This window comes from Antechinus flavipes, chromosome 6 (genome assembly GCF_016432865.1).
Source record: "Antechinus flavipes isolate AdamAnt ecotype Samford, QLD, Australia chromosome 6, AdamAnt_v2, whole genome shotgun sequence".
NCBI lineage: Eukaryota > Metazoa > Chordata > Mammalia > Dasyuromorphia > Dasyuridae > Antechinus > Antechinus flavipes.
Window position 1 is genome coordinate 146,227,923 of NC_067403.1, and position 23,869 is coordinate 146,251,791.

Consider the following 23,869-nt stretch of genomic DNA (forward strand, 5'->3'; position numbering starts at 1 on the left):
GGATAAGTTATTTCCCTTTCCTCAAACTGAATTTTTCATCTGTAATATTAGTAAGGTATATCAGATGACTAAAATCCTATGTGACTCAAATTATATTAAATAAGCCTGATTTTTTTCCTTTGAGGATACAAAAAATATAAGAGATCATCTTCAGAAAAGAACGAATGAATTGATAAAACGTATCCTCCACCTGCAAATCTAGTTTCTACCAGTTAAACCATACATCGATCCTTTAAGTAGATTCATCCCCCAAAAGAGCATCAATGAGAATTCTGACTCTTTTTCAGGAGAAAATAGGAGCCACTCTAGTCATTACATCTATGGATCAAGAAGGTAAAAGCAAATGTAGCCTAGGAACTATTAAAGCAATATAAGAAAATCAATTGAATTGATTTTAAAGTGGGTGACGCCTGGGTGTTCAACAATTGCTGGAGGGAAAAAAAAAGAGATTCATGTCTAGCAGCAGAGAAACCTAGGGCGGAGTGAATGGTGTGCTGCTAAAGCTATTCTGTGAAACTCTTCCTGCCAGCACCTTCAGAGCAGGCCTAGACCAGCAAAAGTGGCTAATAAGGACATTCTGAGTTATTCCCTTTGGCGGGAATTGAAGGAGCCAGTGGTTCTAGTGTTGACTTTGCAAAATTTAACTTCATTTGTAAGCATTAGACAACACTCTGTTTTCCTGATTATAGAGTCATGCTGTGTAGTACCCATTTTGCTGCATAGAGGGAAATTTAGAGCAAAACTAATTTTTGTAATAATATTCAGTGCACTATTGGCCCTAGTCATAGTATCCAGATTCTTGATCCAAAATCTGGTGCTATGTCATCCTATGTCAAAGAATCATTCCGTGGTTGGTTTTTTTTTTTTTTTTTTTTGGGGGGGGGAGGAGGTTCTTTTAAGTTCCAACATAACTGGAATTTTAAGATTTTGACATGTATCAGAATCCTTACATAAGAGATTAGGAAGATAATATTGATTTTGATATGTATCAATGCTTCATTCCTGAAAGGTTCTTCATTTCACTATCATTCCATTGATAATGATAGCAGATCACACCTCCTTTACATTTTAGTGAAAAGTCATCATCCAATGGCCAATGTGATGTTGGATTTCTCTAAATTCAACTAATCTAGGTTTTAGAGAGCAAATATAGGATTTATACTGAAGTCATACTCAAAACCTTTTCACCCTGTAGGATTTGTTAAAGTTTGACCTATTAGTAGCCTTTGAAAATTCAAGATCACCATCATACCATAAAGGATGAATGAATAAGTTCATTAATTCATTAGCACTTAAATAGCACTCTGAGATTTCTTCTCACCACATTCCCTATTATCCTCATTTTACATGTGAGTAAACTGAGTCTGAGAGAGGTTGTGACTTGTTTAGGCTAAGAAGTATTAAGTATCTGAGGCCAATTTGAACTCATGTCCTCCTGACTACTGAGCCAGTAGTCTATCTACTGCACTATCTAGCTGCTCCTGCAAGGACTTAATTGATGAGTTTATGAGTTCTTGAGTAAAAGTGGGGGAGGGGAAGATCATAAATATGTGTAAGTATAAGTATTTAATTCTTATGCTATTTAGTTCTAATAATATTAGTAGCAAAGCAGGGCATCCTTCCTGGTCTCAAAACTGATACAGCAGTAGATATTAATAAAACAATGTACTTGAATTTTATTAAAGATGGCTATTATTTCTTCCTTTTATTTGGTAAGTAAAATTAGAGACTATTTAAATCCAGCACATATTAAATAATTGTTATGATTGTGGTTGTACCATCTGTCTTTGATATTATGCTTTCCCTAGATGAATATATAATTTTATACCCAATAAATAACTAGCCAGATGTTATGGGCAATAGCTTTTATTCTCAAGACTCTGAATAATCAGTAAATTTCCATGACCATCTCTGTACTTGCCCTAAAGTCATCCAGAAGAATTCATAGTCCTGCATAGGAACATTTGCTCTTCAGGCCTTATGAGAATGATGAAAACCAGACAGAACAAAGGTTGAAGTGGAGGTAGCACAGAAGATAAATATCATTTTATGTCTTCTAATTTTCCTCTAAACATCCTAATTGGATAGGTAGATCAAACAAACAACAAAAGCTGAAGTGAAAAGGACATCAGTATATGGAAATATTTTTTATCTAAGACCATGAATCTGACTATTGATTGAACTCAAATTTACTTAAGCACTTTCTTGACTCTCTAAGCTACTTTATTTATAGGATATTTAGAACCACCAACTTATATTTATATGCTACTCTTTTGCCCAAGTTAGTTAAGAGTATTTGTATGGGACTGAATATATTTTTATGAAAACAAAATGATTGATTTCCAATGTAGAAGTTGTTTCTCAATAAGTTGTTGTCATTTCAAATCTTTGACTTGTTAGAACAAAGGTCAAAATCAATTTGAGACTGGAAAAAATAACAAAAAGGAGCAGCCAAGGAATATGGATCAGATAATTCCATTTGTTTCATTGCAGAATCTGAAGGTCCTAAAGTATTCCTGGTGTCAAAGAGAACAAATCTGATCCCTCTTCCAAATGACATCATTTTAAATACACCAAGATAAATAGAAGATTCTTCCCTATTCTTCTGCACTCAGTTTTTTTTTCTTTTCCAGGTTCAAGATTCTCAATTTATTCATCTGATTTTTGTATAATAATAAATTTAGATCTTCCCTCACTCTGGTTGTCCTCCTTTGGATTCTTGGTAGCATATATTGATAAGCTTCCCAAAACATGGGAAACATTGCCCATAATTGACCACAATGCTTCAGATATGGGAGATGGTATTTGAAAAATTGTATAGTTTTCAGTTACCACTCTTCCCTAGCTTTTCTGTGAGATAAAAGCCAATCTTTTTAACACTAGTATTCTTACACAGTTTTATTATATAACTATGAATAATGGAACATCATCTCAATGAATCATATAAAGAATTAAAATTAAAAAGGGGACTCAAAAGGCAATGGGTAACCAACAAAATAGATAAACCCTTAGTAAATTTTATTAGAAAAAGGAAAGAGGAAAATCAGTCTTAAAAATGAAAATTTAGAATTTGCCACTAATGAAGAGGAAATTAGAGCAATAATTAGGAGTTACTTTGCCCAACTTTATGGCAATAAATTTGATAACTTAGATGAAATGGAAGAATACCTTCAAAAATATAGCTTGTCAAAGATTAACAGAGGAAGAAGTAAATTGGTTAAACAGTCCTATCTTCAAAAAAGAAATAGAACAATCTATTAATTAACTCCCTAAGATTTTTTCTTAGGGACCAGATGGATTTACATATGAATTCTACCCAACATTTAAAGAATAATTAACTCCAAAGCTTTATAAACTATTTGAAAAAATAGGCATTGAAGGAGTCCTACCAAATTCCTTTTATTACACAGACATGGTACTGATATCTAAACTAAGTAGGTTGAAAACAGAAAGAAAATTATAGCTCAATCTCCCTAATGAACATTGATGCAAAAATCTTAAATAAAATATTAACAAAAAGATTAAAGAAAACCATCCCCAGGATAATACACCATAACCAAGTAGAATTTATACAAGGAATTCAGGTCTGGTTTAATATTAGGAAAACTATTAGGATAATTGACTATATCAATAACTAAATTAACAAAAACCATATGATGATCTCAATAGATGCAGAAAAAGCATTTGATAAAATCCAACACCCATTCCTATTAAAAAGACTAGAGAGTATAGGAATGAATAGACTTTTCCTTAAAATAGTCAGCAGCATCTATTTAAAACCAATACTAACCATCATATGTAATGGTGATAAACTGGAACCATTCCCAATAAAATCAGGAGTGAAATAAGGTTGCCCACTATCACCATTATTATTCAATAATGTATTAGAAATGCTTGCTTCAACAATAAGAGGTGAAAAAGAGATTAAAGGAATTAGAGTAGGTAAAGAGGAAACCAAATTATCACTTTGCAGATGATATGATGATATACTTAAAGAACCCCAGAGAGTCACTAAAGAGCTATTAGAAATAATCCACAGCCCTGTTTGTAGTGGCTAGAAGATGGAAAATGAATGAATGCCCATCAGTTGGAGAATGGTTGAGAAAATTGTGATATATGAACATTATGGAATATTATTGTTCTGTAAGAAATGACGAGCAGGATGAATACAGAGAGGACTGGGGAAACTTACATGAACTGATGCTAAGTGAAATGAGCAGAACCAGGAGATCATTATATACCTCAACAACGATACTGTTTGAGGATGTATTCTGATGGAAGTAGATCTCTTCAATAAAGAGATCTAATTCAGTTTCAACTGATCAAGGATGGACAGAAGCAATTACACCCAAAGAAAGAACACTGGGAAATGAATATAAACTGCTTGCATTTTTGTTTTTCTTCCCAGCTTATTTATACCTTCTGAATCCAATTCTCACTGTGCAACAAGAGAACTGTTTGGTTCTGCACACATATATTGTATCTAGGATATACTGTAACCTATTTAACATGTATAGGACTGCTTGCCATCTGGGGGAGGGAATGGAGGGAGGGAGGGGAAAAATTGGAACAGAAGTAAGTGCAAGGGATAATGTAAAAAATCACCCTGGCATGGGTTCTATCAATAAAAAGTTATTTAAAAAAAAGAAATAATCCACAACTTTAGCAAAGTTTCAGGATACAAAATAAAGCCACATAAATCCTCAGCATTTTTCTACATCACTAACAAAATCCAACAGTAAGAGATACAAAGAAAAATTCCATTTAAAATAACTCTCGATAATATAAAATATCTGTGAATCTATCTGCCAAAGGAAAGTCAGGAACTATATGACCAAAACTGCAAAACACTTTACACACAATAAAGTCATATCTAAACAAATGGAAAAATATTAAGTGCTCTTGGATATGCTGAGTGAGTATAATAAAGATGACAATACTACCTAAACTAATCTATTTATTTAGCACTATACTAATCAGACTCCCAAAAAACTATTTTAATAGCCTAGAAAAAATAACAACAAAGTTCATATGGAAAAACAAAAGGTCAAGAATTTCAAGGGGATTAATGAAAAAAAAAATCAAATGAAGGTGGCCTAACTATATCAGGAATAAAACTATATTATAAAGCAGCGGTCACCAAAACCATTTGGTATTGGCTAAGAAATAGACTAGTCAATCAATGAAATAGGTTAGGTTCACAGGACAAAATAGTCAATAACTAGAGTAATCTAGTGTTTGACAAACCCAAAGACCCCAACTTTTGGGATAAGAATTCACTATTTGACAAAAACTGCTGGGAAAATTAGAAATTAGTATGACAGAAACTAGGCATTGACCCACACTTAACACCATACACTGAGATAAGATCAAAATGGGTTCATGATTTAGGCATAAAGAATGAGATTATAAATAAATTAGGAGAACATAGGATAGTTTATCTCTCAGACCTGTGAAAGAGGAAGGGATTTGTAACCAAAGAAGAACTAGAGATCATTTTTAATCACAAAATAGAAAATTTCGATTATATCAAGTTAAAAAGCTTTTGTACAAACAAAACTAATGCAGACAAGATTAGAAGGGAAGCAATAAACTGGGAAAACATTTTTTTACAGTTAAAGGTTCTGATAAAGGCCTCATTTCCAAAATATATAGAGAATTGATTCTAATTTATAAGAAATCAAGCCATTCTCCAATTGATACATTTATCAATTGTCAAAGGATATGAATAGACAATTTTTGGATGATGAAATTGAAACTGTTTTATATTTTATTTTGCTGTTTTACTCTGAAAGAAAGAATAAGAACAGTTTTCATTAAAGAAAAAACCTGATCTTCATTTTCCAGAAAAATTTCCACTACTTCCCTGAATATATGATCTCATTAATTTTATTACTCCATTCAGTAGCACAGACGGCAACACCCATTCAGGCCTTCCTTCTTACCCTTCCACTTGTTGTCCATGTCTTTGAATAAACCTCTAAAGGCAGTATATAGGATTCCGTTATAGATTTCTTCATATCAAATGAGTAGCTCATTTCTACTCATATGAAAGGGTACTCCAAATTAGTATTATTGATCAAAGAAATGCAAATTAAGACAACTCTGAGATACTACTGTACACCTGTCAGATTGGCTAAGATGACAGGAAAAGTTAATGACGAATGTTGGAAGGGATGTGGGAAAACTGGGACATTGATGGTGGAGTTGTGAATGGATCCAACCATTCTGGAGAGCAATTTGGAACTATACTCAAAAAGTTATCAAACTGTACATACCACTTGATCCAGAAATGTTATTACTGGGCTTATATACCAAAGAAATATTAAAGAAGGGAAAGGGACCTATATGTGTAAAAATGTTTGTGGCAGCTCTTTTCATAGTGGCTAGAAGCTGGAAATTGAATGGATGCCCATAAATTGGAGAATGGCTGAGTAAATTGTGGTATATGAATGTTATAGAATATTATTGTTCTGTAAGAAATGACCAGCAGGATGAATACAGAGAGACTTGGAGAGAAGCAGGATGAATACAGAGAGACTTGGAGAGAAGCAGGATGAATACAGAGAGACTTGGAGAGACTTACATGAACTGATGCTAAGTGAAATGAGCAGAACCAGGAGATCATCTGAAACACTTCAACAATATTATATGAAGATCAATTCTGATGGAAGTGGCTACCTTTGGCAACGAGAGGATCCAAATCAGTTCCAATTGATCAGTGATGAACAGAACCAGCTATACCCAGAGAAAGAACACTGGGAAATGAATGCATTTGCACTTTTTCTGTTGTTGTTTGCTTACATTTTTTCCTCCCTGGGTTATTTTTACCTTTTCTAAATCCAATTTTTCTTGTGCCACAAGATAATGTATACACATATTGTATTTAAAAGATACTTTAACATGTTAACATACATGGGACTGCCTGCCATCTAGGGGAGTGGGTAGAAAGGAAGGGAAAAGGTGGAACAGAAATTTTTGCAAGGGTCAGTGTTGAAAAATTACTTATGCATATGTTTTTTCAATAAAAAGCTATAATAAAAAAGACAATTGATAGATGCATAGTGGATGATACAAATAAGTTATAAATGAAGTTTGTAGACTAGAATCAGCATAAGTAATTTCATCAAAACAATGTATGAACAGAAAAGAGGTTGGGCTAGTAACAAATTGATGTGTACTGCTACTCATTTGATATGAAGAAATCTATAACGGAATCCTATATACTGCCTTTAGAGGTTTATTCAAAGACATGGACAACAAGTGGAAGGGTAAGAAGGAAGGCCTGAATGGGTGTTGCCGTCTGTGCTACTGAATGGAGTAATAAAATTAATGAGATCATATATTCAGGGAAGTAGTGGAAATTTTTCTGGAAAATGAAGATCAGGTTTTTTCTTTAATGAAAACTGTTCTTATTCTTTCTTTCAGAGTAAAACAGCAAAATAAGTAGATTTGGTGATGCAAAAAAAGTCAATGTTTAAGTAATAAGATAATTTGTGCTTTCATAGTTAGGTATAGGACCTAGGTGGTCTGACCACACTTCTTGAATTTGGGCAAAAGTTATCTTTCTATATATTGTTAATTCCTATGTGATGTGGTAGAAAAGGTCTTAGATTTGTAGTCATATCATCTTGGTTCAAATCTCAGCTCTGATGCTTAGTAGACTTGTGAATTTGACCAAGTCAAACCTCCAGAGATCACAGTTACGTTATTTTAAGAAATAAGAATAACATTGGCTAAATTATCTCTAATTTCTCTCAAAGAAGGTATTTCTATAATCATATTTCACCTCTTCCTGAATGCAGAACTTCCTGGAAGTTCTGATGGGAAAATAGATTATTGAGATACCAGGGAGCAAAGGGTGAGCATGCAGACATACTACATTTCTCTATTTCTCCTTCCTCTGGTCCACCATTCAGTTTGGGCATCAAGAACAGAGTGAGACACAAACACTGCAGGGGAGGCTAAAACTGCTGTTTGCCATGTGACCAAGTGACAGCTGGTTTTGGCAATGGGGCTTTTTGGTTTGTCAGTTTGAACTGGCATTACTCATCACCTGTAGTGATGGGATGCAGAGGGAAGGAGAGTAGAGATCCAGGCCTGCAGCAGAGATGCAAACTGCCTGCTAAGATTGTGGAGAATACTGCTGCCAAAGGGAATTCTAGAGTTTTGGGATCTTCCAACAGCTATCATAGAACATGGAGGAGAATTGAATTGGGGAAAGAAAGCCCAACTTTTCCTCTATAGTCTATTATATAGGTCAATTCAGGAGTAGAATTTAGGAAGCAAGTAAGCATATACATTCACACACACACACACACACACACACACACACAAACACTCAAAATATACATATATTTCTTCCCTCACTGTTTTTCTTCCCTACCCCCCCAAATCCAAGAGACTGAGGAATCAACTGGATGGAATGCAGGCACTTGATTCACCTCTTTCCCCTTTTTTCTCTTACTAAGAGATGAGTTGGTAAATTTCCTAGATCATTCAATCAACTCATTTTACATCTGAGGAAATTTAACCTCAGGAACATTAAATAATTTGATCAAAGTCACATGGGCAGTAAAATTTCTGAGGTGGGATTTGAACCCCAAGTCTCTGACTCCAGAGCCAGCACTCTGTCTACTGTGCCAGGATTTAGGTGAACCACAGAAATAGTCCTATAACTTTTCAACAAATTGGACCATTATTTCTTTTACCTCTAGATACATGCTGCATTCAGACGTAGTTAGTACCCACTATGTCCAAGGAACAATGTGGATATTGCAGTGTAAGAGTCTGTGGAATAAGAATCCTCTTTTAGTTAATCGAGATATGATAGTCTTTAGGAAGGTATGCATGGAAAAGGAGAACCCTAGATAAACTGATGAAATCACTCAGCTGGTGTTCACTTGATGGACATATAACACATTATATTCTCTTACTGATTAATTAATTAACTCATTAATTGAATGACAACCTATTTGTTGTACATTTATGGAAATCAGATTGATTATGCCTTTGTGACAATAAGAGTTGCTTGGGACAACCACTAAGTACACACCTAGCCCACATCACTATTCTAAGATGAATAAAAAGCTAAAATTCTTGGCAAAATGGTGAAACCCAAGGCTTTCCAACTTTACATGCATAAAAGAACTTAGTCATCCTTTCATTAAGAAAAATCTATTCTCCTGGTAAAGGTATCTTAGACAATAGCAAGCATGGAAATAGGGGAGAGAGCAGGGGAGAGCTGCCTCCAGAATGGCTTTACTGGCTCACTCTATTTTGATTCATCTTTCTGAGCTTCAGTTCCCTCATCCACAAAATACGTCCTCCCTCACAGATTGGTGGTAAAGAAAAATATCTTTTAAAACTTAAAATACTGTGGAAATGCATGGCGCTTTTTACATACATATATACATATGTATGTATTTTATTATATAATAAAATATTTTCTATGAAATCATATTATGCCTAAGATTGGCTCTGGCTCTTAAAACTGTTTAAGTCATTTTGGGAGTATCTAGGAGGCTGAATCAGAAGGAATGGGCAGGATCCTTATCTTTTTTTCCCTTAACCCGAATTTCTTAGCTCTCATCTCTTATCTTTTCTCATTTTTCATTCTTATTGGGTCCTTTTCTTTGTCTTTTCTCTAAATATAGCAATCATGTCACTCCTCTTGAGAGCAGAGTGATCATACTGTTTAACATTTATAGTTTCTACTGTTTCAAGTCCTCCCATGAATGAGAGGCTAGGGAAAGAGATGAGCTTGAGGATATGTGCCCCAAATGACAAAGAAGTGAGGAACACATGAGGGCTGGCACACAGATCCTTGGGCTGTGGAGTAAAGGGTTTTAGCTGGCAGAGGGTAAGGTCCAGAGGTAGAAAGAGAAAGCGCCACAGGCCAGAGTCGAAGACCTTTGGTACAAATGCTAGCAATGGTACTTGTTCCGTATGTGTGGGCTTGGGCAAATCACTCCCCCTGTCTGAACCTTAAGGTTTTCATCTGTAAAAGAAAGTGACTGAATGTAAAATGACCATTCAGGCTCTTTCCAGCTCTGGATAGATTTAAGATCCTATAGATTTTTGTAATGCAAGAGGAATGAATGTGTATTTCAGTTTTATAAAGAAAAACTAGAGATAATGATGTGGAGCTAACAAGACACAAATTGGAAAACCCAAACATTGATCTGCCTATATAAAATGTTAAGCGCATTCTTTTTGTGAGTGACCTCCCAAAGAGTCTAATTACCTTGCAGCAAAACAGTGATAATACATGTCATCAAATGGGTTTAAATTATACTTATTGTAAGTTGTCTTTGATTATGTGTTCAGTTCCCCTAGTTCACTATCCATCTGATGTAACTGTCTACTCACTACTGGATGGTCCTGACTCAGCTCTATAAACTAGCTGATGGCAAAGGGACACTTATGGCACATGATTTTATTTTATAGACTTTCAAATTCATCTCCAGAATGGGCTCCACAGAAGAACAATCCAATGAGCTTCTTTTCTGACTCCAGCTCCAGTCACAAAGATGCTTATTTTCTAATTATATTCTCTCCTTAATTTTTCTTTTTGTTGATACTATGGAGGAAGATACATGGAGGCAACAGGTGACCCTGACTGGTTGCTTCAGACAACCTAAAGCACTTCCTATAGACAGCATAGCTCAACTACCCAAAGCAATTACAGTTCTGCTTACAGAGGCCAAAGAAGGAAAAGCATGGCTCTCCTATTAACAGCTCAGAAAGAAACCCCAGAGTGGCACCCATTTCATAGTGAGATGCTATGGGGGATAGATCTCTTACCCCCATCCACTGACCATGGCTAGAGAAAATATTGTTCAAAGGATTATATATCTAAAATTGGATGGAACTTTGGAAGTCATCTTGCTCAACCCCCTCCTTTTACAGATGACTAAGTTTTTTGTTTTTTTTTAGATGAATAAACATATTGGTCAAGGAATTTGCTCATAATCATCATTCAGGGACCCCCCCACAGCCTTAACAACTCATTTTGGTTAAACTTGGCCAAATGAATTGTCCCAAGAGTAAAACCATCTATTTTTTTTGTAAAGGAGCTCAGAATTCACTTAAAGAAAAATGGGTTAGAAGATCTCTAAGATCCTTCTATTTGTATATGAAGAGAGCTATAAACTATAGTAGAGACAGCACTATCCTGGGAATTTTGGCTTTAAAACTTAGTGTTCAGTCCATATGCCAACTATCTGTGTGATCCTGGGCAAGAGTCCTATTTAGAAGAAAAATTGGTAAGCAAATTTACCTCCCATTTGCTTGGCACTTACAGCATACATATAATTTAAACATGTTCCTAGAAGTTCCCCTGAGCATTGGGATTTTGGAAATCCTGAAAGTCAGTTATTTATCAGGGTATAACATCTTAGCTACATTAACAACTAGTCTATAAATCCCCAGATTTCATTCAAATATTCATACAATGGGTATATTCAAGCCATTGACCCAGAAGTAAAAAGCATGCCCCATATAATCCCCCTAAGTCATATAAAGGCTAGCCTTTTTTCTCTTTCTTTAAATTTTTTGTCCACTTTCATTGGATAAAAAGTCACTCATTTCTGAATAGGAGGAAAGTCTCAATGTCATGATTGCAAAAGAAATAGTGTTTGTTATACACTAAAGCAAAAAAAAAAGATAATTCTTAAGTTATGACTATTATAGTCAAAACTGCCTTTTCTCTATGAAGAGACACAGTGATGAAGGGGAGGGCTGAATGTCTTTCATTTGTTGCTGCATCTGATCCACCTTTTCATCTGGCAGCAAATGAGCACTCCTAACAGAAAGCATTCATCAAAGGGATAATTCTCCTCCCCCTCTGAAATTATGCAGCTTTTGTTGTCATTGGAGCTGGGTGGTTATTGAACTTTGCAGACCTGCTGAGCCCAAAGAGTGAGAACACCATCCAAAGTCAGCAGGGTGATACTGTGTGCTTCAGAGATATGGCTTGTGCAACGGAAGGCACTGGCGGTTGCTATGGCATTGTGACACCAAGATCATTTCTTATGAATGTCACTGTGACTAAAGTGGTTTATGAGTCAAAAGGCTCATGGAACTCCTTAAGAAGAAAAGATGATTGCACCTCAATGGGATATGGGAAAAGGACTAAGGGAGGTAAGTCTCTGAATGTGAGATAGAGAGGACAGGATGAGTAAACTGACATGTTATTTGTCACTGCAGGTAAGGTTGTATTTTAAGTTGATTATGTATTACTGCGGAAATGGTCTAACTTGGGCAATCACAGGCTCAGCTAGTGGTACACACATGAGGTCTCTGAGAGTCTCAAAATTTCACATACTGAATCTACTTCTGTTCACTTTAGTTTCTCTAAAAATTACAAAGTTTTAGATTATGGTTTTTGGAACCAAGTTAAAATGAAGTGATCTACTTCTCATCTTCTTCATCATAAAGAAAGCTTTGAGAAATAGCTATTTATTTAAGGCAAATCAACAACATGCCAACCATAATATGGGAAAATGTCAGTAAAGAGAAATTGGTAAAACATGCACAGATTTTAAATCTATCATTGGAGCATCCCATCCCCAGAGAAGAAGAGAGACAAATGCCTGCTGTCCATTTGGGGACACATTCAGGAAGACAGACAAGTGTGAAATAGTCAGGAAGAAGCTTATAGATCTTTTTCTATTCAAAAGTAAAAGGAATAGTGTGGAAAAGTCAACGAGGAGAAAAAGGTGGCAAGTATAAGGTATGTAGGCATAAAAAGTTATATGTGTCCTATATATGTATATACATATATAAACATATGTGTGTGTCTGTTAATGTGCATGCAGATATTTCTACAGATGTTTCTCCCTGAAGCTTTGTTTTACAAAGACTTGTTATGGTAACTTAATTTCCCTAATGTGTTTAAATACAAATCTTTACAAAGATCTAAAATAGCTATTGCATTAGCTAAAGTAGAGAGATAGTCCCTTCTCTCTAGACTACCCCTTTCTCTCCTGAGATCTGTAGTAAGAAGTAGTGATTTTCCTCTTTACCTCTGACACTGTACAGGAGAGCTGGAAGATCTGGCCTTCTCCTTCTACCTGCCGCACGCAGAGTTTGCAGATTAACTCCACTGTGGTCAGGCTGAATCTCTCCAAGGTGAAGGTACAATGGAGATTTCTTTGACAACCACTCCAGATATGGTAAAAAGGAATTTCCTATAAGGCAAACAAATGAGATAAAATGAAATGAAAATTCTCAAAAGCTAAAAAAGAAATTATTTCCAAAAATCCATCAAGAAATAATGACAGTAAAGCACTCACATTTCTATAGAGCTAGAATATTTTGCTTGTTAAAAGACATTTTAATAGAACACAGAGTGAGGGATATGTTTAAAATAGATTAAGAGACAAGATGTTTATTTCCTTATTCAGCTTCCGAATGAGGAAACTCACTCTACCAATGCAAGTCAGCACCTTCTCCATGTGTCATAGCACTTGTCCTACAGCTAGGCTGTATCAGAGAAAGGAATTAAACATATTTTCTGACTCTGAAGCTAACTTTCTAATCTCTCTATCCCAAGGCCTCTCTAAACTTAACATAAAACACATATATTCAGTATACTTTCACATATATATACCGTGTTTCCCCGATAATAAGACACTGTCTTATTATTTTTTTGGACGGAAAAACCACCAGAGGGCTTATTATCAGGGGAGGGCTTATTTTAATGCTCTCAATGGCGCCAGCAAGCAAATCACTGGGGAAGAACAGGATGACGTGCTCACTGCTGCAGCTCTGATTGGATACAGCTCGGAGCTTGGCATGTGTTTCACCCGGGGTGGGGGGACGGTGCATACCGAGGGTACTGTAATGCAGCGTGTAGTGCAGGGGATCACCTTCACTACAGTAGCAATCTCAACAGGGCTTATTTTCGGGGGAGGGCTTATTTTAAAGGAATCTTACACAGTAAGGGGAGGGCTTATTTTCGGGATAGGGATAGGTCTTATTATCAGGGAAACATGGTATATGTCTTTCATCTTTCATATGACTGGTATTTAATAGAAATATATATGTGTGTATATATATATGTCTTCATCTTTCATATGACTGGTATTTAATAGAAACTCACTGTGACCTTACAACAAAAGGAACTACTAACAAATTTAACTGACAAGGTCCCAAAATAATACTCTTCCTATAAAAACAAGTAGGTTCTGATAAAAAAAAAATCACAATATTTAATTGTGTAAACTACAATAATATTTGTAGTTAGGAAAATAACTTCTCATTTCTCTAGAAAATGTTACATTAGGTTGATTTATAAAACTTAAGTATCTCAAAGACTATAGTCTTTAAGTCACAAAGGAGGCTCTGATCTCCATGGATAGAGAGAATATATAAATGGAGAGAAGCAGGAATGTAGAAGGAAAGAATTCCCTTTATCTTCTTAGAGTGAAATATGTATATTGGCTGATATTAATAAGCAAATACTAGGTCTTTGGCTTGTGTACCTATAATTCAGATGTTAACTCACTGAAATGTAGCTGACTTCTTAGACTAGCTATCAGGAGATTTGTGTTAGGGGATATCTAGGTCTAACTGATTCAATATGAAGGGAATTCCACTGAGAACCCAAAAGATGAATGGAATAAGGTTGGGATCCAACAGTTGAAAACCTATTATTTTATTGAATTTAACCCATAACTAAAATAAAATTTTCGTCTTTACTGAAGTACTTTCTCTACTTTCAAAGTTAAATTATGAAACTGACATTGCTAAAGTCTAATTTGGATCATATAGGAAGACCACTTTCACTTGAAACTGATACAATTTAAGGATAAGCAGTACTTTCTTCCTTCCTCTATCTCACCCCACTCCAATAAATGCATTTGGAAACAGGATTTGCTTACTCACTACAATATTTCTGTGGAAACTTATTAGGAAGACAGATTTTTCTCTTTTAAAAATATAGAAAATTACTTTTTTGCAACCAATTTGAGCTTGAATTTGAAAATTTTAGCCAGTTTCAGAACATCCTAGAGATGCATTCTCCCTAGAGATTAATTTGAAATGGGTTGTGGGGAGGAGGGAGCAGGAATATAGTTCTAGGTCCTGTGCTCTAATATGTGTTTGCATCTTTTTAGTTGCACTTTCAAGTCTTGACATTTTCACTTTTGCCTGGGACTCTCACCTGGTATTTAGCAATCAGTTTACTCTTCCAGAGGGAATGGGCTATGTCATGAATTGATAAGCGCAGGTTATGGGTGCTGCCTTTAAAATGGAGGGTCTTGGGTTCTTCCAGGAGTTGCCCTCCCATCTGTCTCTCCAACTGCAGAACTTCCTAAAAAGAAACAAAGATGGCAAAACTTTATCATTTATGTCAACTGGATCCCATTTCTATCTCTCTAACCAGAGCTGTGCATAAGATAATAGGTCCTTTACACCCCCTGTCTCTTCCATCTACTGTCTTCTTGAATTTTTAGGGAAAAAAGGCCAAAAAATGAATAATAATAATTATAGTAAATGACATAAATGAGTATATCTTAGGGAAAGCAGATACTCAATCCAATCCCTAATTACACACATACAGACACATGCACACAAGTATGTGTGAATGTATATGTTTGTATGTGCAGGTGTGTGTATGCATATGCAGGTGTGTGTATGCGTATATAGAAAGATACGTTTCTTATTGACAAAGGGAAACACAGAAGAAAGTAGAATTACTATTGTATTTTGGCCAATAAAAATTCCATCTCCATATTTTTGGAGAAAATTCAGTAAGTTGTGCAGAAAGTAGAAATGTTGATCCTGAAAAATTTCAATATTCTAAACCATCAAAGACCAATTTAGCTGTGTTTTTGTATAGTCTACTTATTAAGACAAGTACACCCAATACATTAGAGAAATTTTAGGCATTAATTCATTTATTTATTCAGCATCAATATATAAAACATTATGCTCGGAATTAAAGATGTAAAAATAAACAAGACATGGTCTATGCTGCTAAAGTGAAAGGAAAAGTGGGTTTTGAGTTAATATTTAGTTAATGAGGAAGGTAAATTAAAAGAAAATGCCTAGCTAGCTTCAACTTTTTGGTGAATTTAACTTTTATATTAGACTAAAACAATACTGGGCCTTACGCTGTACACACTACAGTTACTCACACTTATTAAAAGAGATTAATGAAGCATTCAAGAGAGCAAAAGAAAACTGCCTCTGAGTAAAGTCCATACCTGTAATTCCTGCTACTGGGATTGAGGTTGGTAGATCAGCTGTACTTAGGTGTTCTTAGCTGCCAATGCAACTGATTGAGCAATATGGTGAGTCTCTGAGACTAAGTTGGAAGGGGCTCACTAAGCTACTTTAAAAAAGGCAAAACAGCATATGGCAAAAATAGCCAGTTAAAGTCTTATGCTGATCAGCAGCAGGACTGGACACATGAGTAACTTCTATATATTCAGTCTGAGCAAGATATCTAGAAAAAGGAAAGCGTGACAGAAGGGAGGAAGAAAGGAAAGAAGGAAGGAAAAAAGAAGGAAGGAAGGAAGGCAAAAAGAAAGGAAGGAAGGAATAAAGGAAGGAAGAAAGGAAGAAAAAAGGAAGTAAGGAAGGGAGGAAGGAAAAAAGGAAGGAAGGAAAGAAGGAAGACAGGAAGAAGGAAGGCAGGAAGGAAAGAAGGAAGGAAGGATTGAAGGAAGGAATGAAGGAAAGAAAGAAAAGGAGAGAAGAAAGAAAGAAGGGAAGAAATAAAGAAAAAAGGAAAGGGAAAGAGGGAGAAATAAAAGAGAGGAAAAAAGAAAGAAAAAAAGGAAATAAGTCATAGAGATTGTAACAGTGACAAGAATGGCTTGTCATTGCCAGTCAAATGTTCTTTTTGCTACATTATTTTACCATGATGTGATGTGATTCCTTTTTTTTTTCTGTTACTAGTAGTAGTGTAGTTAGGGAGTAAGATACAGGGAATTGGAGGATAAATGTGTTTGCAAGCTACGGATGCTCACACTAAGCAGATAATGAGCTTTCAATCTCTAGGGAGGATTTTTGCAAGATGCAACTAACTCAACATGACCAATCATGAAGTCTAAACAAGGCTAGAATGTAAGCAATGTTTCAATTCAAAAGTATATCAGTCTTAATATTTGTTTAATGAATTCCAATCCATAAGGGTTTATCTAATAAAGGCTCAGTTAGCAAACTTAATTGATTAGGCATGCTATGGCTTCATTTCAAGCTGCCTTATAAATGATGAAAAGCAAGAAACAACCCATTTGGTCAAACCAGTATTCTGACTAAAATCTATTACTAAGAAAATAAAAATTCAATAGAGGGTAGGAAATAGGGGAATGAAAAAGGAGAACTCTTTTCATTCATGTCTAATGGTAAATGAGAGATGGAAATTCCCTATTTCACAGAGAATATAAATTCCCTATTGCACAAGCGTGCAGGAAGAATTTACCTTTAACTATTAGTAATCATTCAGTGTTGCTGTTACTGGTGGTACTTCATGAAGCTCCCACACTAGCCCCTGCTTTACATACACAAGCATGAAAAAACTGTATTGAAACATATTGCAAAACTTAAGCTGCTCATGCCTTTACTCATGGAGACCTTTTGCAAGCTGGATAAGTAAGAACACCTTGCAATCACAAATACTGATGCAATTCTCACTCACCCAGAGAACCCTGAGCTACACACTTCATCTTGATAAAGGGAAAAAAGGAAAAGCCAGAAATAATTGAAGTTGCTTTTGTTTCAGCAAGGATGTATAATAAGCATATGGTGATCATGTTCATTGTCTAGTTAGCATAAAAGAGAAAGCTGATGTTCCCAGTGAACCTGGCACCTGACAAGTTCTAAAGCTAAAATGATGTTTGTTTATAAGCCATTAGAAGAAAAGAAACATAATTAGAAATCTTTTAGATTATGCTGTGCCAATCAATCAGTTCTGGCTTCTTTCCAGTATGGCCTAATTACCCCATCAAGATGTCTAAAGAGCAATCGATAGTAATTATCTGATTACTATAGATCTTCATTATGTCTAAATTATCTCCCTAGGATGTCTAAAAGAAGATGTGTTGTATTCCATGAGGTAATTGGTTCCAATAATATATCAAATCTGCATATTCTACAAACAGCAAAGATTATTTAGAATTATGTAGATCATTAAGAGATGCTGTAATCATTCTAAATTTTCTTGATATGAAAGGCCATCCTAAATAGCCATAGCCTATAATTTCAGAATTTAAAAGGAATCTCAGTCACCATCTGATCTAAACCATACATGAAAGTGATTCCTATACTTGACAAATGATTGTTAACCCACAGCTTGATGCTCACTAAAATGGCCATCACCTTTCTAAGCAATCCATTTCATTCGTGGATAGCTCTAAGGGTAACAAGGGAATCTAGGTGGCACAGTAGATAGAATGTCAGGCCTGGAGTCAGGAAGACTCATATACCTGAGTTCAAATCTAGCCTAATATGCTTATCAGCTGTGTGACTTTGGGTAAATTTTGCCTTAGTTTCCTCATCTATAAAATGAACTAGAGCAGGAACTGTCAAACCACTCCCATATCTTTGCCAAGAAAACCTCAAATGGAATCAGAGTCAGATAAGACTAATTGAACAATAATAGGTTTCAAATATTTTGTTTATTTTTTCCTGTGACATTGAGCCTAAATGAGCCTCTTTAGAACTTCCATTGTTATTTCTGGTTTTGCCTTCAAGAGTTAAAAAGAAGAAGCCTAATCCTTCCTCTATATGCCAGCCTTCCATCTAGCTGGAGACAACTATCATATCGTCCCTTGACGCTTCTTTTTCTTCATGCTACTCATGCCCATTCCCTTCAACCAATCCTCATATGTCATGGCCTCTTCTTCATAGCAATTTTCCTCCTCTGGACACTTTCAAGTTTTAGACAATGTATACCTTTATGAATTAAAGCCTTAGACAGAGTAAAGACAGGGATCAGGATAAGGACTGAGCCAGTGAATTCTTTGGGGGAAGGGAACTCCTTCTGTCAGTTCAGATCAGCACTTTTCTATAACTTCTATCTCTGGAGCGCTTCTCTTCTCCCTCTATACTACTTTACTTGATGAACTCATCAGCTCCCAGGAGTTTAATGACTATCTCTACATTGATGATCCTTAAATCTACCTATCCTGCCTTAGTTCCTCTGCTGACACCTCCAATCTCACCTCCAAATGCCTTTCTCAAATTGGATGGCCAGCAGACATCTTAAACTCAGAATGTCCAAGAGGGAGCTCATTATTATTCTTCCTAATGCCCCACCCCTAATTTCCTTCTATTCTAAAGGGCAATAGTATCTTCCTGGTCCCTCAAGCTTGCAATTTAGAAGTCTTAGTTGTTTCTTTACTATCTCTTGCACTCTATATCCCAATTGTTGTCAATATATGCTCCCTTCTCTCCTCTGATATTATCTGCACTCTGGAACATTTCCTCATGCCTGAGTTGTTGCAATAGCCTGATTGTGGACTGCCTACTTCAAGTTTTTCCCTAAAGCACATGTCTGACTATGTCTACTCTCTGGTGGTTCTCTATTTCCTCCAGAATCAAATGCAAAATGCTCTTTTTGACATTTAAAGCCCTCCATAATGCAATCCCCTCCTTCTAGTGCTTTTATATCTGATTCCCCAACATGTACTCTTTGATCCAGTGATACTGGCCAGTGAAATGGCTACTATCATCTGGCTATTCCATGAATAAGACGACACTCCATTTCTCATCTCTGAACATTTTTCCTTGGTTGTCCCCAATGTCTGGAATGCCTCTGATCTGCCTACTGATCTCCATAGCTTCCCAGCTAAAATCACTTCTTCCCAACCCCTCTTAATTCCAAAGCTTTCCATCTGTTAATTATTTCCTTTTTATCTTGTACATAGCTTATTTATTCTCTTCCCTATTATATTGTGAGCTCCTTGAAGGCATTGACTACTTTTTGCCTCTTTTTGTATACCTAGCACTTGGCACAATGTCAATGGCACATAGTCGACATTTCAAAAAATGTCTATTATTGATAAATTGATCCCAAAGAGCACTGAAAAGTTAATTGACTTGCCTAAAGTCACCTAGCCAGAACATATCAGAGATAAATTGGAATAAAGGTCTTCTTGGTTCTAAGTTTGATTCTCAATTACATTGCCAAGCTCTTTTACCTGAGTTTTTAATCAATGAATCACCAAGTATTTGTTAAGTTTCCATTTTGTATGAATCACCAGGCCAGGAGCTGGAGACACAAATGCCAACTAACACAATCTTGGCTCTCAGGAGATATATACTATCAGAAAGGGGAAGGCTTATAATGTGTTTATAGATAAGTAGAGACAGAATTTGTACAAAGAAAATACAGCGAATTTGGAGGGGAAACAAACAACTGGAGGAATGAGCTAAGGCCTATTGAAGAAGCTCACCCTTTGAGATAAGCTTGGAAGTGTGTTTAGAATTCCTTTTGGGATGGAGAGAGAGCATTCCAGGTTTGGAGAATAGTTTTGGCAAAAAAAAAAAAAAAAAAAAAGGTATATATGCAGGATATGGAATGTCATATAGAAGAATGTCAGTTTGGATGGAATGGAGTTTGTGTAACAAGGAACAATATAGAATCAGCTTAGAAAGATACATTAAAGCAAGATAATGAATGTTTTTAGATGTTAAACAAATGGTTCGTACCATTCTATTGGAAATGAGTAGATATTGAAGCTTACTGAGCAGAAGAGTGATAGGGTTCAACTTGTGCTTTAGGAAAATTTATTAGACTGTTTATGAAAGGATTAGAGAAAGGAGAAAAAGTGTTGGGAAATCAAGTGCTGAGAGGTATTATGGAAGAGGAAGGTGAACAATGATGAGAGACTGCACAGGATGATTATGTAGATGGAAAGTAGGAATGGGTGTGTGTGAAACATTATGTAGAATGAACTGAGGAAACTTGGAAAGTGATTAGAATGGGGGGAGTGCTGGAAGGAGAGTGAAGAATCAAGGGTGATCCCAAAATTATAAATGTAAGTGATTTGCTCTCAACAGAAACAGGAAAGTTGTTGGAGTGGGGGTGAGTTTAAGAAGAAAGGTAATGCTTTCTGATTTGAACATGCTGATATATTAAGTCTAAGTTATTTATGGTATGCTCAGGTAGAGACATCCAGCAAAGAGTAAGGAATGTGGGACTGGAGATCATAATCCTAGCTTTCCCTCTTGAATTAAATAATCAGTTTCAGCAAGAATAAAACAAGTATAGCTGGACAGTAGAACGAGAGCATTGTGTTCTATCAGAACACTTAGCTTTGTATTTCTATCATCTGCTGCTTTGTATGATCTTAGAATTTCTATTTGGGGTCTCTATCTCCACATTGATAAAAGGAAAGGGTTGAACTATTAGACTTTTAAGATCCTTTGTTTTTTTTTTATTTTATGTTAAAATATTTTATATGACAAATACATAACATGGAAAACAATGCTGACATGGGAAGTAGAATATACTCAAATCATGCTTTCTTTTTAAAAAGGTTATCCTTACTACCTATAAAATTACTCTCCCTTTGGATCCTCTTACTTTCTGTTAGGCATTTCAAATACCTTGCTTGATTCCAAAATGAAACTTTCCTCTCTTGCAGGAGGTAAGGATTTATTTCTGGCTTCTACAATGTGGTCCCCACCTCTCCAACTTTGCCCATGGAGAGGTTCTTCTCTTAAAAACCTGTTATCATGGACAATACATGGTCTCTAATCTGTCTTTCCTGTGACAGAAAAGATGTGCAAAAACAGATAAAACCAATAGTGAACAGTGCAAAGAATAGTCTATTAGCAGCCAGGACTTAGAACAGAATAAGCCTGTGAAATCTGTTTCATTCACAGCAGCTAATGAATACCTCCTGAGTGAACCACCAAAACTAATGCTGAATGAGGTATATTGACTTGAAAAATAGCAGACTGATCAACTTTATAAGTAGAAACAAGAAATTCATCTTCTGGGAAAAAAGCTACAACCTATATTTTTCAGAGTATTAACAAATTTGGATACTTTTCAGGGTTGTATAAGGGATATGTTATATTTTGTAAGCACAACTATCTTTTGACAATACTACCTAAACTAATCTACTTATTTAGCTCTATACTAATCAGATTCCCAAAAAACTATTTTAATTATCTAGAAAAAATAACAACAAAGTTCATATGGAAAAACAAAAGGTCAAGAATTTCAAGGGAATTAATGAAAAAAAATCAAATGAAGGTGGCCTAGCTGTGCCAGATCTAAAATTATATTATAAAGCAGTGGTTACCAAAACCATCTGGTATTGGCTAAGAAATAGACTAGTTGATCAATGGAATAGGTTAGGTTCAAAGGACAAAAGAGCCAATAACTTTAATAATCTAGTGTTTGACAAACCCAAAGACCCCAGTTTTTGGGATAAGAACGCAGTATTTGACAAAAATTGCTAGGAAAATTGGAAATTAGTATGGCAGAAACTAGGCATTGACCCACACTTAACACCGTACACCAAGATAAGGTCAATATGGGTTCATGACCTAGGCATAAAGAATGAGATTATAAATAAATTGGAAGAGCATAGATAGTTTATCTCTCAGACCTGTGGAAGAGGAAGGAATTTATGACCAAAGAAGAACTAGAGATCATTATTGATTACAAAATAGAAAATTTTGATTATATCAAATTGAAAATTTTTTGTACAAACAAAACTAATGCAGACAAGATTAGAAGGGAAACAATAAACTGGGAAAACATTTTTATAGTCAAAAGTTCTGATAGAGGCCTCATTTCCAAAATATATAGAGAATTGACTCTAATTTATAAGAAATCAAGCCATTCTTCAATTGATAAATGGTCAAAAAACAGACAATTCTCAGACGAAGAAATTGAAACTATTTCTAGCCATATGAAAATATTTTCCAAGTCATTATTAATCAGGGAAATGCAAATTAAGACAACCCTAAGCTATCACTATACTCCTGTTAGATTGGCTAGAGTGACAGGGAAAGATAATGTGGAATGTTGGAGGGGATGTGGGAAAACAGGAACACTGATACATTGTTGGTGGAATTGTGAACACATCCAGCCATTCTGGAGAGCAATTTGGAACTATGCTCAAAAAGTTATCAAACTGTGCATACCCTTTGATCCAGCAGTGTTTCTACTGGACTTATACCCCAAAGAGATACTAAAGAAGGGAAAGGGACCTGTATGTGCCAAAATGTTTGTGGCAGCCCTTTTTGTACTGGCAAGAAACTGGAAACTGAGTGGATTCTCATCAGTTGGAGAATATATTGTGGCATATGAATATTATGGAATATTATTGTTCTGTAAGAAATGACCAGCAGGATGAATACAGAGAGACTTGGAGAGACTTACATGAACTGATACTAAGTGAAATGAGCAGAACCAGGAGATCATTATATACTTCAACAACAATACTATATGGGGATCAATTCTGATGGAAGTGGATTTCTTTGACAAAGAGAAGATCTAACTCAGTTTCAATTGATCAAGGATGGACAGAAGCAGCTACACCCAAAGAAAGAACACTGGGAAATGAATGTAAACTGTTTGCATTTTTGTTTTTCTTCCCGGGTTATTTATACCTTCTGAATCCAATTCTCCCTGTACAACAAGAGAACTGTTTGGTTCTGCACACATGTATTGTAACTAGAATATACGGTGACATATTCAACATGTATAGGACTGCTTGCCATCTCGGGGAAGGGGTGAAGGAAGGGATGGGAAAAGTCGGAACAGAAGTAAGTGCAAGGGATAATGTTATAAAAAAAATTATACAGGCATGGGCTCTGTCAATAAAAAGTTATAATATAAAAAAAAGCATAACTATCTTTTAGGATATTTGGGGATAAATACTTTCTATGC

At 35.6% G+C, this 23,869-nt stretch overlaps 1 protein-coding gene across 1 annotated transcript in view; it reads right to left on the reverse strand.

Annotated features, from left to right (window-relative positions):
• Positions 1-23,869, reverse strand: part of UNC5C (unc-5 netrin receptor C) — a 428,390-nt gene that overhangs the window by 6,521 nt on the left and 398,000 nt on the right. The window contains exons 13-14 of the mRNA XM_051965638.1: positions 15,170-15,319; positions 13,029-13,193 (exon numbers count right to left, since the gene is read on the reverse strand). Of these exons, the coding sequence (XP_051821598.1) occupies positions 13,029-13,193; positions 15,170-15,319 (315 nt within the window). The remainder of the gene's footprint in view (positions 1-13,028; positions 13,194-15,169; positions 15,320-23,869) is intronic.